Source organism: Macaca nemestrina, chromosome 1 (assembly GCF_043159975.1).
Source record: "Macaca nemestrina isolate mMacNem1 chromosome 1, mMacNem.hap1, whole genome shotgun sequence".
Classification (NCBI taxonomy): Eukaryota; Metazoa; Chordata; class Mammalia; order Primates; family Cercopithecidae; genus Macaca; species Macaca nemestrina.
Window position 1 is genome coordinate 7811359 of NC_092125.1, and position 16714 is coordinate 7828072.

A 16714-nucleotide genomic window follows, 5' to 3' on the forward strand; every position below is an offset into this window, starting at 1 on the left:
ATTTCTGGGTAACCATGTTCTGTAGGCATTTTCCGTTTAGTAGTTTCAGAGAAAAAGAGTTACTTCAGGTATGGATGCAGCTATTTTCTCAGGAAATTGAGGAAAGAAAGGAACTAACGTCTGTGTAGATCCCCTTACGTGCCAGACACTGTGCTGGATGGTCAACAGGCATCAAACACAAGTTTGATTCATGGCAGTCTTGTGAGGTAGGTTTTATTATTTCCCCCTATTTAAAATAAGAAAACTGAGGGTCAGTGAGATCAAGATCACACAGCTCTAACACAACAGAAGTGGGCTCTGAGTCCTGGTCCAACTCATAGGCTGAACACCCTCTTCTACACTCACTAGCCCACCCTCATGGAGGCTGAATGAAGAGCCTAACTCTGGATACCCAAAAGGTGGCATAAGGTTTGGCTGGCCCAAGAGACTCCTCTTCCCTCCTGGTCCATACAATCACACTTCTATGATACGCCAAAGAGCCCGTTTTTGCCTGTAAGTTTTTAGAAAATGCTTTTCAATAACTTTATGTTTTCTAGGACAAAGGCTATTTATTTCTCACACTCCTAGCCAAGTTCACAGGAAATGGGTCTTTTGTCAGAAGAGGCTAACCATGACAGAAACCCGTGTTATAAGTGAGATTACCAAGGATCACTTGCAGATGGTGTTTTTGAGCCATTTCACTCTTTACAAATGGATCCCAGACTAGAATGTTCATTCAAGGACAAGCTGTGCTTTCTGCTGCTCTGTAAGCATGATCAGAGAATGGGAGTAGGAGAGAGCAATACAGGAGGAGCTGAGGTCAAAATAGAAGACAGAAAGTCAAGCGTATCTTGGAAATTGTCTTGGAAATTGATGGCTGTATCATGTCAGCTTCATTGATGGTGCTGGGACTGACCCATCACAGCTGTCAGAGCTGGAAGGGAGCTTGGAGATCATCCTGCATAATCTATTCATTTCTCAGATGGAAAAATTGAGCCATTGGAGATAAAGTGACTTGCCCAAAGTTAGGCAATTAAGACTCCCCCCTTCTAGTCCAATGCCCTTTCCATGACACCACAATTATTTCAAGGTTATGGAATGGTAAATGGCTTATAATTTTTCTTTTTTCAATCTAATATATGATCTATTTTACATATATTATTTTTACTAATGTGAAATGTTCTTGAGCAAGAAATCAATTCTTTTATTTTAAGCCAGTGAGATTTTTGAGGCATCATAGCATTACCTGCCTGTCCTAAATAGTGCGTGTGCCTATTGAGATGATTATGTACTTTTTCCTCCCTTAATGTATTTATTATATTACAATATAAGATTTTCGGATGTTGAGTTATCCTTGCATTCTTGCGATAACCATTATATTATGGTGTAGAAATATATATATGATGTATTTGATATATATATGTATATATAGTACACTTAACTAATATTTCATCTATTTTTGACTCCAAGATTACAAGTGAGATTGGTCTATCATTTGCTTTTTTGTCGTGTTCTCATCCTATTTTGATATTCTGTTATTCTAGATTCATAAATTAGCTAACTTTCCTCATTTTCTATTCTCTGAAACAGATTGCTTAAGATAGAGATGGCCTATTCCTTGAGTTTTGAGCAAAGGGGAATTGTAGCATAGAATGAAGTTGGAGAGGTGAGGAGGGGCCAGATAATTTAGGCATCTTGAAGGCTACCGTAAAAATTTCACATTTTATTCTAATGACATTGGGAAGCTATTGAAGGACTTAAGCTGCTAACAGCATTATGCTCTGTTACGTACTTTAAATACAGTCATACATTGCTTAATGATAGTGATATGTTATGAGAAATGCATTGTTAGGCAATTTTGTCATTGTGCAAGCATCATAGAACATAGTTACGCAAACCTAAATGGTACAGTCTACTACACACCTAGGGTTTATGGACTAGCCTATTGATCCTAGACTACAAACCTGTACAGCATGTTACTTTCCTGAATACTGTAGGCAATTATAACACAATGGTAGGTTCTTGTGTATCTAATCACAGAAAAGTTACAGCAAAACTATGGTATTATAATCTAATGGGGCCACTGTCATATATGCAGTCTGTCGTTGACCAAAATATCATATATCACTGTGTCCATTATCTGAAGAATGTATTAAGGTGGTTAACAATGAAAGCAGAAATATTTAGACTACTTAAGCAGTCAAGGTAAGAGATGACAGTGGCTTGGGCTAAGAGGTGACAGAGGAGGTAGGAGAATTGAATTGCCTTGATGTGATATTTATTTAAATATATATTGACAAGCCTTGTTAATGGATTATATAAAAGAGTAAGGAAAAGGGAGAGATTACAGTTTGCTTGAATGAAACCTAGGCTTTCACCTGTGTAGCTGGGTAGAGAATGTCCTAATTACTTATATGGAGAATTCTAGAAAAGGAATAATTGTGGGAGTGTAGGTACAGAAACCAGTAGTTCTGTTTCAGAACTGAATAAATAGAAATGGCTATTAAAGGAAATTTGAGTTTGGAGCTTAGGAGAGAAATCAGGATATCATTGGTCTATAGATGGCATTGAAAGCCATGGAACTGGATGAGGTCACCGAAGGAGAGAGGTGTGACAGAGAAGAGGTCCCTGGGGCAGGAAAAGAAGGTGAGCCAACAAGAGACAGAGCTTATCCTCCATGGGACTTCAGTTGTTCTCTAGTGTTCCTATTTGGAGTCTGGATGATTCTCCACGTACTTGGGCTGTGAGCATTCAGAAACTTGTTACTTTTGTTAGGCACAGTGTTGATGCTTAATAAATAAAGGTTTGATTGATTCCTAAAAAATACTGTTATTTCTGGGGCAGATGCTTTGGAATCAGCAGGAGCTCTTATAGACAACTTCTCTGGCCTCTCTCTCTCTCTGCAGTGGCTCAGTGCGGGAGACGTCAGGTCCTCTTTCCTTAAGTATATCCTGGCCTAAATGTTCTGCTTGTGTTCAAGGTAGAGTTGTGTCATCCATGTTTGGGAGTCCATATCATGCTTCCGTGGGATGAGGAAGTGGGTATTCAACAGGATAGCATCTGGTACACATCACATACAGGCCCTGTGAGGGAGAGGCAGCCTCAGGCCAGGACAAATCTGAAGGCCTTGAATATCATTTCCCTCACCCAGGGCAGGGATTGTTAATCAGTCTCAATATTCTGCCCGCTGATCTTTCGGGTGCTTTCAGCTCTTTCTCAACACGAAGTATTCTGGTTGGCTGAACAAAAACAAAAACAAAAGCTTTTCTGTCAATCAGGGAATAGACAGATGTTGGATTTAAGAGCTGGGGTGTTTGGGGGACTTCAGTGATATGTGTTTAGCTGCTCAAAATAATCAAAAGATACACCTCCAGGATTTTGGCATGCTGCAGGGTTGACTCCCAGGCTAGCCTGAGAACCTTGAACAAATCTTGAGAAGATATATTTTCTTCCAAATATCTTGTTAATGGGTTGGTTCTATTGGTGAAAGATAAATAACACTGATTTTTATACCTTGAAAAATTAGCCCTGGAATTACTCATAGGAAAAAAAGTTTTTTTCCAAGAGTCTAATATTTAAGGATATTGGAAAACATCACCTGTGTCAAGAAGATTGAAAGCTGCAGAATGGTTGGATAAAGTACAATAAGAGAAAACTTACACCGTGCAGACAGAAACTTAATTTAAGTTCCTAAGCTCTTTACCATAAATTGTGTATAGCCTTTCAATTACAGAATTATGTGTTGGTGGTGAGTTCTTATAAAATTCAAAGTTGATAGGCATAATTAGCTAAATCAGGAACGAGTTCCTAAATGTTTTTCTATAAATTACAGAATTCTATAAATTAAGTAATTTAAGTAAACATTTTTTATTCCTTCCTTTTTTTTTTTTTTTCCTTTTTCTATTTGTTTCTTTTTAAAAGCAAGTGTTAGGTTTGTGGAAATTTGGTAGTGCTAATGCTTGATTAACTGGAAGGGCTCAGAAATATTTGTAAGTAGAAATGATGGATAATCAAATAAATGGAGAATAAAATAACTACAAATGATTCTTCTCTTGGCATGAGCGGATGCCCTCTTACCTTAAACAAGATAGACTCTGCCTCTTCTGAGGAACTTCAAGGTGCTGACCAGCAGATACATTTAAGACACCATGTGACAAAGACCTCTCTCGTGATAGGTAATCCATGATAATACATACTAAATGTTTCTTGGTGTGCAATGAAGGCTAAAGCAGCTTTTCACATAGTCACACTTCAGCAATGACCACCATAGCCCCTTCTGTCTCTCCAATGTTCCAAGCTAAATAAGTCCCCTCTGCCACAGAGCTCTTCCCTGGTACCACCATAACTCAAAATGAATTCAATGAGGGAACTTATTCCTGGTGTCAGTTTTCTGTCATTTTTCGTATTTCATGCCAGTCTTACCCCAATTTACATTAAAATCATATTTTAAGTCCTCTTAGGAAAATGGTAGCATTCACTTTTCTTTTTCTTTTTCTTTTTTTTTTTTTTGAGACAGAGTCTCTCTCTGTAGTCCGGGCTGGAGCACAGTGGTGTGATCTCGCTCACTGCTACCTCCGCCTCCTGGGTCTCGGTTCAAGCAATTCTCCTGCCTCAACCTCCCGAGTAGCTGGGACTACAGGCACGTGACGCCATGCCCAGCTAATTTTTGTATTTTTAGTAGAGATGGGGTTTCACCATGTTGGCCAGGTTTGTCTCGAACTCCTGACCTCAAGCGATCCACCTGCCTCGACCTCCCAAAGTGCTGGGATTACAGGTGTGAGCCACCATGCCCGGCTGATAGCATTCAGTTTTCAAATGATTTCCTGGTATGTCATCTCATTTTGTAGTCAAAGAACATAAGAACTGGAAGTTATTTTGCGGGCACCTAGACAAGCATCCTTAGTATAAGAACATCGCCTCTACAACCTTTCAAACTGGGGCCATTCAACTTCCCTCAGACACCTTCACTGATGTGCAGTTCACTCCTCAACTAAGGCCACTTTGAACTGCCCTAACTGTTAGAAAGTACTTCCTTCTGTTGAACTGAAATCTGTCTGCCTTAAACTTCTACCTATTAAATTAAAATTTGTCCTCTGGGGCTTGGCTGTTATGTTTGATTCTTTTCCCACAGAAGAGTCTTTTAATGTTTTAAGAAAATGATTGCAAATCACCCAAGTCTTCTCTTTCAGGGACAAAATATCTTTTATTTCTTCCAGTCATCAGAGTGACTTTAAGCACCTTTGCCATCCTTATTGCTTTTCTTCAGCTTCATTAAGTCACTCCTTCAATGAACATCTACTTTGCTCCCGCTGTGTGCCTGGCACTGATCTAGGCACTGAACGTGCAAGAAAGGTGGAAACAAGACAAAATCTCTGTGCTCCCGGATCTTACATCACAGAGGTGGGGTTGGAGCTTATGAAGGATTTAGAGCCATGGCACATGCCATCCAGGATGTTTTAGACACGTCTGCCAAAGTATTGACGGGCCCGTTTTCTAACACCTCTCTTCATTGCATCGGTACTTCCCTATCACTATATTTCTAGAAGTGCCATTTGTGCTTATGTTATCTTATTTTGGAAGATGTGTGCTCTTTTTGAACAATATTGAGTTTGCTCTCAACCACAGGCAAAAACCCAGTATCTTTTCTCATTCAGACTGATGTTCAGTTATATTTTGTCCATGCTGTTCTTAGTGCTAATCCAGCCCTCTCTGTTTGTTTTAGTCAGTTCCAGCTGCTATAACAAAATACCGTAGACTGGGTGGTTTATAGACAACAAATATTTATTTTTCACAATTGTGGAGGCTGGGAAATCCAAGATCAGACTGCCAGCAGATCCAGTGTCTGGTGAGGGCCCAATGTCTGGTTCATAGATGACCATCTCTTTGCTGTGTCGTCATGTGGTAGAAAGGTTACAAGGGAGCTCTCTGGGGTCTGTTTTACAAGAGCACTAATCTCATTTATGAGGTTACCACCCTCATGACTTACTTACCTCCCAAAAGTCCCACCTCCTAATACCGTCACTTTGGGAATTAGGATTTCAACATATACTTTTTGTAAGGATACAACATTCAGACCATCACACCCACCGAAGCATAAGTCTTTATTCTTTATTCTTGCTAAATTTCATCTTACTTGTTTCAGCTCATCTTTCAGCCTGCCCAGATCTTCCTGGGTCTCCATGCCATCAGCTATTCCTCATAGCTTTGTGCCACTTATACATCTGATTGACCGTGTGAGTTCACTGTGCCCAGGCCCAGATAGGACAGGGGCATTCTGAGGGCAATGCTTTGAGTCCTCCTCATGGAGCTCTCCTTTCCAGTGGGTCCTGCTCGGTTCATCAGTGCTGTTTTTGCCAGCCTCACTCAGCCTGTTATGAGTCCAATGAACTGTTACTCAACCCTGTTTTACCAGTACGTTTTCAAAGCTAAAGCAAAATAAACTGTCAAGTGCCTTTCTGAATAATATATATTGCCTTAATATAGCCCTCATTTGACAGTTTAGAGACCATATTTAAAGAGGAAACGAGGCTAGTCTGGCATGAGGTGTGGTCGGTGAGCATTCACAGTGGCTCATTGTTCACCACTTTTCTCTGTAAGGATTTAAAACTCATCTAATTACTGACTGGTTAAAGCTCATACTTCCCAGCCGGGCACAGTGGCTCATGCCTGTAATCCTAGCACTTTGGGACGCCAAGGCAGGTGGATTGCCTGAGCTCAGGAGTTCAAGACCAGCCAGGGAAACACGGCGAAACCCCGTCTCTACTAAAATACAAAAAATTAGCTGGGCATGGCAGCGTGTGCCTGTAGTCCCAGCTACTAGGGAGGCTGAGGCAGGAGAATTGCTAGAACCTGGGAGGTGGAGGTTGCAGTGAGCCAAAGTTGCGCCACTGCACTCCAGCTTGGGTGACAGAATGAGACTCTGTCAAAAAAAAAAAAAAAAAAAAAGGCTCAAACTTCCCAGCATAGACTGCGGGTTCTTCATAATCTGTCCGCAAGCTATAGACCAGCTTCATTTCCATCCCCCAATCCCCAAATGTTACTTCTTCTCTTCAAAGTTAGCCATGCCAAAGTTCTGCAGGCCATCAAACCTTTGCCTTTATTCATGCTTCTGTGATTTGGCATGTGTTATTCCACCTACCTGAAATGCTGCTGTGCTCTTCCTCCTCATAGTCCATCTGGAAGATCCCTCATCAACTTTTAAAGACCCTGCCAAAATGTCCCCTTTTTATGGAAAATGTACTTTCCTAACACTTTGTGTGCACATGCACTTAACACATTGCACTACAGTGATTTATACATCTGTCTCCCCTACCTGCCTCTGCCATGGGAAAGGTCCATTCATTCATCATCAAAGACTACCATGATGCTTGGTGTGGTGCAGGAGCTCAGTAAACATTGTTGAATTCTATTATAAAATTTTCCCGTGGATGGGTTCTGGGCACCACTCCAGTTTGTGCATCCATGTTCTCCCTCATTTCAGGCAAATTGGCTCTATTTTGCCATCTTTTTTCCTCCACCGTGCTTTAAAAATTGTTAAGGATTTCATTTCCAAATTCTCTCAGTGCCAATGGCTGGGACTGCTCTGAAGCTGGTGATGAACACCATCGAGCACCCTTTTACTATTTCTTCCCTTATTTGGGGTCTCAGCTGCCTCTTAGAGAGTTGCCTCTTCTCACATAATGTGAGGAACACCGTATCTCAATCTAAAGACTAGGGTGTTAGGTCCTGGCTCTAATTCTGTCTCGGTGTGTAACCTGGAGAAAGTAAATTCACTTCACCAAAGCCCAATTTCTTCATTGTAATTTGAGGGTAATCTCCTTCATTTTTATTATTTTATTATTCTAATTATGCCTTCGATCATCTTCAATGTAGACTGTCCTCCTTGGCTAGGAATTTGGAAACCAAATAAGAGATGAGTTCCTCTGCGGTTTTTCACCTTCGGGGAAATGACTCTTGTCGTCCGGCTGCTGGAGCTCTGCTCCCATAATCTGCATGGTAAGAGCCTCAGGTATGACCTGTTCTTGCTATGCCTTGCCCTCCTATGGGGACACTGCCTCTGTCATCTCTTACCGTGTAATTCAGATCCAGTCACCTGGCCTGTTTCTATACTCTGGACAACCACACACTATTTGCTGGATGGACTGTTTTCCATCATTGTAGCTACAGCTGCTCCCAATATCTGCTCCACAGAATTGGTGGTTAATTTCTAGGCTATTGCATCTCTTGATATGGGCAATATGACTACTGCCAGACCATCTTTCCAAATATTTAATTTGCCTTGGAATAAAAAGATTTTCACAGCAGAGCAAGACAAGGCAGATAATACAAATTTTGTTTTATGGCTAAGGAAACTGAGGCTTAAAATGGTCAAACTACTTGTCCGGTGCTACCTCGATTTTAAGCAGTGGAGACAGGCTAAAGTCAGACATTTTGACACCTTTTCTAGTGGTGTTCTGTCAAGTCAAAAGGGCAGGAACAGTCTCAACATTTTCGGTATTACTTCACAAACATTATACCACATCTCATTCGTAATATGTATTCAATTAGGCCAGGCGCAGTGGCTCACGCCTGTAATCACAGCACTATGGGAAGCTGAGGTGGGCAGATCACTTGAGGTTGGGAGTTCGAGGCCAGCCTGACCAACATGGAGAAACCCCGTCTCTACTAAAAATATAAAATTAGCCGGCGTGGTGGCGCATGCCTGTAATCCCAGCTACTCAGGAGGCTGAGGCAGGAGAACTGCTTGAACCTGGGAGGCAGAGGTTGCAGTGAGCCAAGATCACACCATTGCACCCAGCCTGGGCAACAAGAGCAAAACTCTGTCTCAAAATAAATAAATAAATAAAATGTGCACAATTAATTTGCCAGTTAATTAAAAAGTATATGACATTTTAAAATTGGGCAATTTTGGAAATACTCGATCAGAATTTAAACATGTCAACTGGAAGAAGAGAGGAATGAACTCATGATGAAGACAAATCTTAGTTTTTACTTTTTTTTTCTTTATCAACTCTCTGACATTAATATGGAATTTCTAATTAGAAGAAAAATGGCCACAAAATGGACAAAAGGATAGTAAAAGTGAAGAATAATTCATTAAAGAGGATATTGTGCTGTAAATAATTGAGAGTTGATTACAAAAAAGAAGATATTTCTTTAAAACTTGTCATTTGGGGTAAGATTTCCCAAACTATTTTGCTTTTCTTCATGCTGCTTATATCAATCTTAACTCAATTATCTCATACAATTCCAATGTAGTATTGTGAACAACATAATCCCTTTAACATTGTTCTCCTCTCTGTACTTGCCCCTGTGTCACTTAGAATTCTTTCACACAATAAAAGCCTCAAATTAATAAAGTGCTTCTCTTAGAAAATCAAAATGCTTTCTCCACGTTACCATTTAATTACGTCTCAAAGCATTCCTCTGTGAAGTGGGTGTGTGTTAGGAAGAGGAATTAGTCTTTCCCATTATGACACACAGGAAACAGCCTGGAAGAACAGATCATTTCCATCCACAGGTAACTTGATGCTAGTTCAGTTCGGTTCAAGGTTGTTGACTGGGTTCTTCCAGTATACCCAGTTTTCAAACAGAATCTTGCTAATGGACTCAATCACCCAGTAAACCAGCACATAATTACTGGATACCTACTATATATTAGACTCTGTTCTAGACATTGAGGATAGAGCAGTGTGAACAGAAGAAGAAAAATCTCTGACCTTATGGAACTCGAAGTTTTCTAGGAGGAGACAGACATCAAGCATAGTAGATAACATTGTACAGTGTGTTAGAAGGAGATAAATGCTCTGAAAGGCAAGTAAATCAGTGTAAGGAGAAAGTGGAATGCAGGGAAGGTACATGGTTTTCTGTAAGGTGGATAGAGTAGCCCTCACTGAGAGGACGCCATTGGAGTAAAGCAAGAGCATCCAAAGCAGGGGGATCGGCCAGCGCTAATGCCTGGAGGCGGCAGCATGCTCGGAGTGTTTACGGAACCCAGGAAGGCAGTGTGGCTGGGACAGAGTAAATAAGACGGAAAGGGGCACAAATTGAGATCAGATGTGGCGGCAGAATGTTCCAGAAGGGCCTTTTTGGCATTTTAAAGACGTCTTGCCCTTTATGCAACGTGGGATGTTTTGGAGGATTTTAAGTAGAGAAGGCGGCCATGTTGAGAACAGACATAGGTGGGAAGGGATGCAGAGACCGGTTAGAAAGTCACTGCCTTCAACCGAGAGAGATTCAACGGTGCCTCCAAGCAGGGAGGAAGCAGAGGAGATGTTGAGCAGTGACCAGATTCTGGATGCAGTTTTTAGGCAGACCCAGTGGGACTCACTGATGGAACTGCATGTGAGCTGTGAGAGAAAGGAAGGACTCTTATCTTCTGAATGAGACTGGGAGCTCCTTGAGGACAAAAGTCACCTGTTATATTTCTTTATGATCTTTATAGAAACTGAGAAGGCTTCATATACAATAAATACATCACTAAGTTTTTGTTAAATGAAAAAAGGAGGGAAAAAGCAAGTCTGTATCAATAGACTTGGGGTTCCTATGCCCATAATGATTTGCAAAAATACACGCTGTTTCCTGTATTTCCAAAAAATCTTAAAAATTGACTATTTTCCCCAAGGTAACGCTATTGAAGCTAAAAAACATCTTTAAATGTCTTTGTTTGGGCTGGAATTCATTACCTTGATGAGGTAACAGGTCTTTTATCTGCTATTTAGAAGTTCTGCCTGGCATGTAAAATGGATGTATTATTACCATTTAATTTGTTTGACGAAAATATTAATAAAATACAGGGCTTACAAGAAAAATAGTAAAATGCTTTGGATATAATGATTGGGAATCACATATTCACATGGTTTTTAAAGAAAGAAACCTCCCCCCTCAAAAAAAAAACCACTCTGCAATATCTATACTTTCTTTTTTATTCTTGTTTACAACATAAAGTTCTCCATTGTCTAGAAAGAAAGCACAAAAGAGAACATGTTAAATCTTATGATGGGTTTTTGGAGATGATCTAGTCTAATTCACTAAGTTTATATTTGAAAAATATCAGTCGTAGAAACATTAAGGTGATAGACATAATTTTGTTTCCAATACACCGTAACACAAATTCTAAGTTGTCGAATGAGGCCTAACAAATAACAGTAGAAGAATTGTGAAATATGTTATTTCTTGAATCTTCCTTCTTGATATTTGCTTGGCAACAGTAATTAGCCACAAACAATCTTGAGTCATAACTGTCCAGAGAGCACGGTGAGAGGTAGGTGTGTGGAAGGATGGCAGATGAGGGAGAAAATAGAATGAGAGGCACCTTGATGGGAGAACTCTAGCTTTTTTAAACTCCTACTGTTGCTAGGAGGCATTTGTGCATAATTTTTCACAGGGCTTTACAGTCACACACCGTCATATTTGAGTCAAAACTCTGATATTTAGAAGGTGTGTGACCATGGCCAAGTTTCCTAACTAGGACATCGGTGTCTTTGCATACCTTATAGGGTAAGTTTTGTCAGCTATGGTAAGACTATTTTTAATATGGTTAGAGATAGCAGGAATTCAATACATGATATTTTTATTACTAGTAATTTTCCTAATGGGTTTCAGCATTTCTTGCCTTTGTGTTTGAATAGAAACGCCTTCACCCTTCATATACTAGATATCCTGCTAATCCTTGAAGAGCCCGGTTTGAATGTCAGTCTCTCCTTCAGTAGTTCATACACTGTCATTCAGTTTTTCACTTACATGCAGCTATTTGTTTCAAGATCTTATCTGCCTAAGTTGGATTTCTTGTGGAATAGTGAAAAGAGCCCAGAAGTCATGGATTTGAGCTCGGCCACTCTTTCATGAAAGTGGGACCCTTATGAATATAATGGAATGAGGGATATATTATAAGAACTTACACAATTGTTGAGAAAGTTATTTTCCAGAAGAAGGAATTCACAGATCTGAGAAAAGTCACTATTGGGTTCCATGAGGTCCTCGTGTGGATGGGCAAGTCAGAGCTGCCAGGGGAATCTGGGAGGCCCGCCACATCCAGGAGGGGGGCCCTGAAAGAAAGCTGGAAGAATACTCAGTGAAAAGCTTTTGTCTTTGCCTGGCTACTGCCTCTTTGGATCCATGTTAAGGCCCTTGTGATGGGTGTGTTGATCAGCTGTGCTGGAAATTTGGAAGATCTGGGTATGAAGTGGGGGAGGGCCAGAACATGCTAGAACCCTCCAGGTCTCCGCATGTGTTGTCACAGCAAACTACAAAGACCTTGAGAGAGGAATAGATACTGTTTCACTCTGCTTCCCAAATCTTGCACAAATTCCTCTTTGGGCCAACTGTACTCACATGCATACAGGCAAGAGGAACCTGAGAAACACTGTTCCAGCTAATGAAGTCCATAGAGTACAAACCACCACTGCCACTTCTTGGCTATGTTGGTTGTACTGGGAAGTTGACCCAACCTTTCTGATCCTCTCCTTCCTTATTATTGTATTGATGTAAATGAGATAACTATTATAACTACCTTTATAGGGTGATTAGTAAGAATTAAATAAGATAATGCAAAAAAAATCCATTACAAAATACATAGCTGGTTGCGGTGGCTCATGCCTGTAATCCCAGCACTTTGGGAGGCCAAGGTAGATGAATCACCTGGAGAAGTTCGAGACCAGCCTGGCAAACATCTCTACTAAAAATACAAAAATTGGCCAGGCCTAGTGGTGCATGCCTGTAATCCCAGCTACTCAGGAGGCTGGGGCAGGAGAATCACTTGAACCTGGGAGGCAGAGGATGCAGTGAGTGGAGATCACGCTACTACCCTCCAGCCTGGGTGACAGAGCAAGACTCCATCTCAAAAAAAAAAAATTACAAAATACAGAAGAACTTATCAGATTACTGTTGCTAGATACATCCATTCATTTCATTAATGTATGTTTATTGTGCATCTACTATGCACCAGCAACTATACTATGCCTAGGATCCAAGGCAGTGACAATATCCTTGCTACCTTCAAGCTGAATGAGACATAATTAGATATTCAAGTGGAGATGTAAAGCGAGCATTTGACAGACTGGATTTCAGGGGATAGGCCCTGGTTTAAAACATACATTTGGAAGTTATTAGTGTTTAATAATGAAACTCTAAAATGTATGAGCCTGAATTAGGTCACCTTAGGTAAAATACATGTAAATTGAGAGGAGAAGAGGTTTAATGTCTAAGATCCGAGACACTTCAGAATTTGGGGGTCAAAAAGATAAAGAGGAACAAGGAAAGAGGGTGAGAAAAAGCAGCCAGTAAGGCAGAAAGAGAACTAATAGAGAGTGGTGTCCAGGTTAATTTATGCTGAAAGATCAATTCATATGACAATTGAGAATTGACCATCAGCTTAGCACATGGAGGTCATTTGCCAAAGTGGAACAGGTTCAAAACGTAATGGAAAGATTTTGGCATAAAGGGAAGCAGGAAAATAGGGTGGCAACAAGTGGGAAGGGTGTCAAGAGATATTATATATATATGTTTATGTGTGTGTATAATTTATATATATAGTATACGTATGTGTGTGTGTGTGTGTATATATATATAGAGAGAGAGCTTGGGTGCAGCTTCCTATGAGGATGGAACCTTTACCCAGAGATGCAAACGAGGAGGAAGACTGCTTCCTTCAGGCGGTTCTCTCTTAAGAGGAAAATGTTCAAACTGAGTGAGCGTGCCCAGTTGTATCTGCAAATGTATTAATCCAAGTCACGCAAGTCACATCAACTTCTCAGGAGCAGACTGAGCAAAAGGGAAGAGAGAGGGGTGAAAGGAGGGATAAGTAGATTTCAGCGAGAGCAAGAACGTTAAAGAAATATTTCGAGAAGTTGAAAACGAAGAGAATTTTGCTGAAGAAGATTCTAAGTTCCAGAGGCTACAGTGGTAAGATGTGGGGAGCTGGAGTGGGAGACAGGTCAGACTAGAGTGTGTGTAGTTTGAGACAACGATATTTCTCCTGTATTGCTTGGAACAGGGGCTAGGTTAGATAAATATTTGTTCCTTGAGAGAAACCTGACAAGACCTGCATGGGGCTGGGGTAATACATTGGTCCACATGGACCCCTGTTTGCGTAGAAGTGTTCATCTCCAATAAGGTCTACTCTGCTTACACCAAGGGGTCAGGAAAGGCTGACCTTGATTATCTTCTCCTTCTGTCCCTCCCTCTCCTCCACACCTGGCCCAGCAGAGGAAGGAAAACTAGCTTGACAGCTGACCTTGATTATCTTCTCCCTCTGTCCCTCCCTCTCCTCCACAGCTGGCCCAGCAGAGGAAGGAAAACTAGATTGACAGCTGCCCAGCCCTTCCCCTGAAAGTCAGAGGCGCAGGTTGCTTTACTACCACCGAGGCAAAAGTAGTTTGTCTCCTTCATGTCGTTCTAATCCTTACAGAAGAATTTGTGGCAGCAATACGAAGACTATAGCTAGGAGGATCAGCACCTCGGAACCTCTTTGAAACTTGCTAGAGGATGAGGGCAGTGGGCAAGAGGAAAGTTCCTCTGAGCACCTTCTGTGAAAAGGAGAAGCCGGGCCTTGGGGATGTTCCTTCAGTTTCACAAGTGGCAAGATTTTCACCTCCGGTTGGCAGCTTTCAAATCGTTTCCCATTTCTCCAACTTAGGAAGAAGCTGTGAAAGCCGCAGGCAAACGGGGATGAATGATTCATTTGGTCCTGGCTATTTCCTTCACTCCTAGGATGTCTCAATATCTACTCTGTTATTTGAGAATAATAATAATAATAATAATAAATCATCAGCTTCCCTGGGACTTTCAGCGGAGTCGTTAGGCACGTGATGAAACCTTGGGTTGCACGGGGCTCCATTCATCCATTCATCCGTCCGTCCATCCGTCCAACCATTCACTAGACCACCCACCCACCTACCACCCACCCATCCATCGCAAAGCCTTTCTCCCTTTCCGGCTTACACTGGGCGTTAAACTCCGGTCTCTCCAGGCCTCTGGCGCACGTACACACGCGCGGGCGGGCGGGCGGGGTGTGCGGGAGGGCGGGCTGGCCGCGCCGGGGGCAGGACTACAGCCTCCCGAGGGGCGCGAGGGCTGGGAGGCCGGGGAGGCCCGGGAGGCGCGGGCGGTGTGGCGGCGGCCGAGCCGAGCCCATCCGAGCCGGCACCTTCGGACGCCCCTGTCCCACGTGACTGTCCCCTCCTCCCTCCTCCCAGTCGCGCGCACGGGCCGGGCGTCTCGACTCCCGCGCGCGCTCGGCTGGTCCCAGTCCCCGGGAGAAGAAGCGGAGGAGGGAGCGAGCCAGCGAGGCGGCCCAGGGGAGCGGGCGCGAGTGGCGGCTGCCGGAGCCGCCTGTGCACGGGCGGCGGCGAGGCGAGGGTGGCGGTCGCCTGAGCAGCGACAGCCGGGGCGGCGCGGAATCCGCATCCGCCGCGAGTGTGATGAAGCTGCCCTGCCTCGCTGCTCCGCTTGCCGCCAGCTGACACCGCCTGCACCCAGCCCGCCCGGGAGGGGAGACGCCGCGGGGCCGTGACCTTGGCGGAGGAGGTAAATAGGGGAGGCGGGCGGGGAGGAGGCAGCGCCACCCAGAGCCCTCCCGGCCCCCGGCCCGCACCCAGCCCTCGCTCTGCGCAGCGGGAGCGTCGGCTGGCGCAAGGCGGCCGCCCCCGGGAGCCCCGCGCCGGGGCTGTGTTACCGGCGCAGCGCGCACCCCGCGGTCCACGGTGCTGAAACTGCTGCCCGGCTCCGGCGGCCGCCGCGGCGCGGGGCACAGGCTCGCCTGCCATTTGCTGCTGCTGTGAGAGCGAGCAAGTGGAGCTGGGCTTGCCTGTTTTCTCCTCTTTGGCTGGTTGCTCTGGAGGCTTCTGCAGTTAGACTTTTACCCACAGTGACCCGGGTGAAATGGCCTGAAGGCTTGACCTCCCACTAGTTCTTGTTGCCGGGACATGTTCTGGTGTCTTCTTGCAAAAAAATTAGGCAGGATTACCTCCGGACTTCCGAAGCCAAGTGGGGAGAAAGGAGAGCAGCCGGTGGCTGGCAGCGCAGGCAGGTGAAAGTAGGCGAAGCACATACTCTGGCTCTGTGTGGGAGACCCGGGGGAATAGAGAGGAAACCATGTGCTGGAGAATGACACCGGGAATGGGCCTCTCTGATGCGCTGCAGGTGGGGACACTAGACAGATACCTGGGAGAAAGTGTACTGCCCCGCCCCGCTCCCGCCCCCCAGGTGTTGCCTTTCCACCCTTTGGGGAAAACATCACTAAGTGCAGGTGCAAGTATTGGGAGAGAAGAGAACTCTGTCCTAGGGAAATGCTACCGATGAGTTTTTAGGGTGAGCATCAAACACTTCTCAAAATGAGTATCCAGAAAATGAAGTCAGCTCAAACGATAACCAAATGGCTATTTCTACCTGGAAGATTGTAATTTCTTATAATTCCTTGAGGGTATTATAGGTGTCAACTAATTTTTTTAAAAATCCATGTCCTGTGTCACTTTCTCCAGCCAGCCCCAGTTTGTAAGAACGCGCCATGTGGGGTGGGTGTTGTGAATGATGACGATGAATCAGGGGAGTCCCCTAAGCACCACCACTGGGATCTCACTGAAGTCTCTCTAACCCTTTGCAGGGCACACTGAGAATTCTCGTATCTGAGAGCGGACCAAGTTTTGAGCGACATGGCCCAGGGGAATAATTACGGGCAGACCAGCAACGGGGTGGCCGATGAATCACCTAACATGCTGGTGTACAGAAAGGTAAGAAT

The 16714-nt window shown here is 43.5% G+C and overlaps 1 protein-coding gene across 4 annotated transcripts in view; it reads left to right on the plus strand.

The window, feature by feature from the left end:
- Window positions 1–15171: 15171 nt before the first annotated feature.
- Window positions 15172–16714, plus strand: part of LOC105474645 (regulator of G protein signaling 7) — a 569035-nt gene continuing 567492 nt past the window's right edge. For 2 of the 4 annotated variants that reach the window (XM_011729459.3, XM_011729461.3), the window contains exons 1-2: window positions 15172–15504; window positions 16580–16706. In XM_011729459.3, the coding sequence (XP_011727761.1) occupies window positions 16629–16706 (78 nt within the window). In that variant the 5' untranslated portion in view covers window positions 15172–15504; window positions 16580–16628. Of the gene's footprint in view, window positions 15505–16579; window positions 16707–16714 lie in introns of those variants that run through there. The other 2 variants (XM_071073718.1, XM_071073714.1) reach the window with 2 other exon arrangements.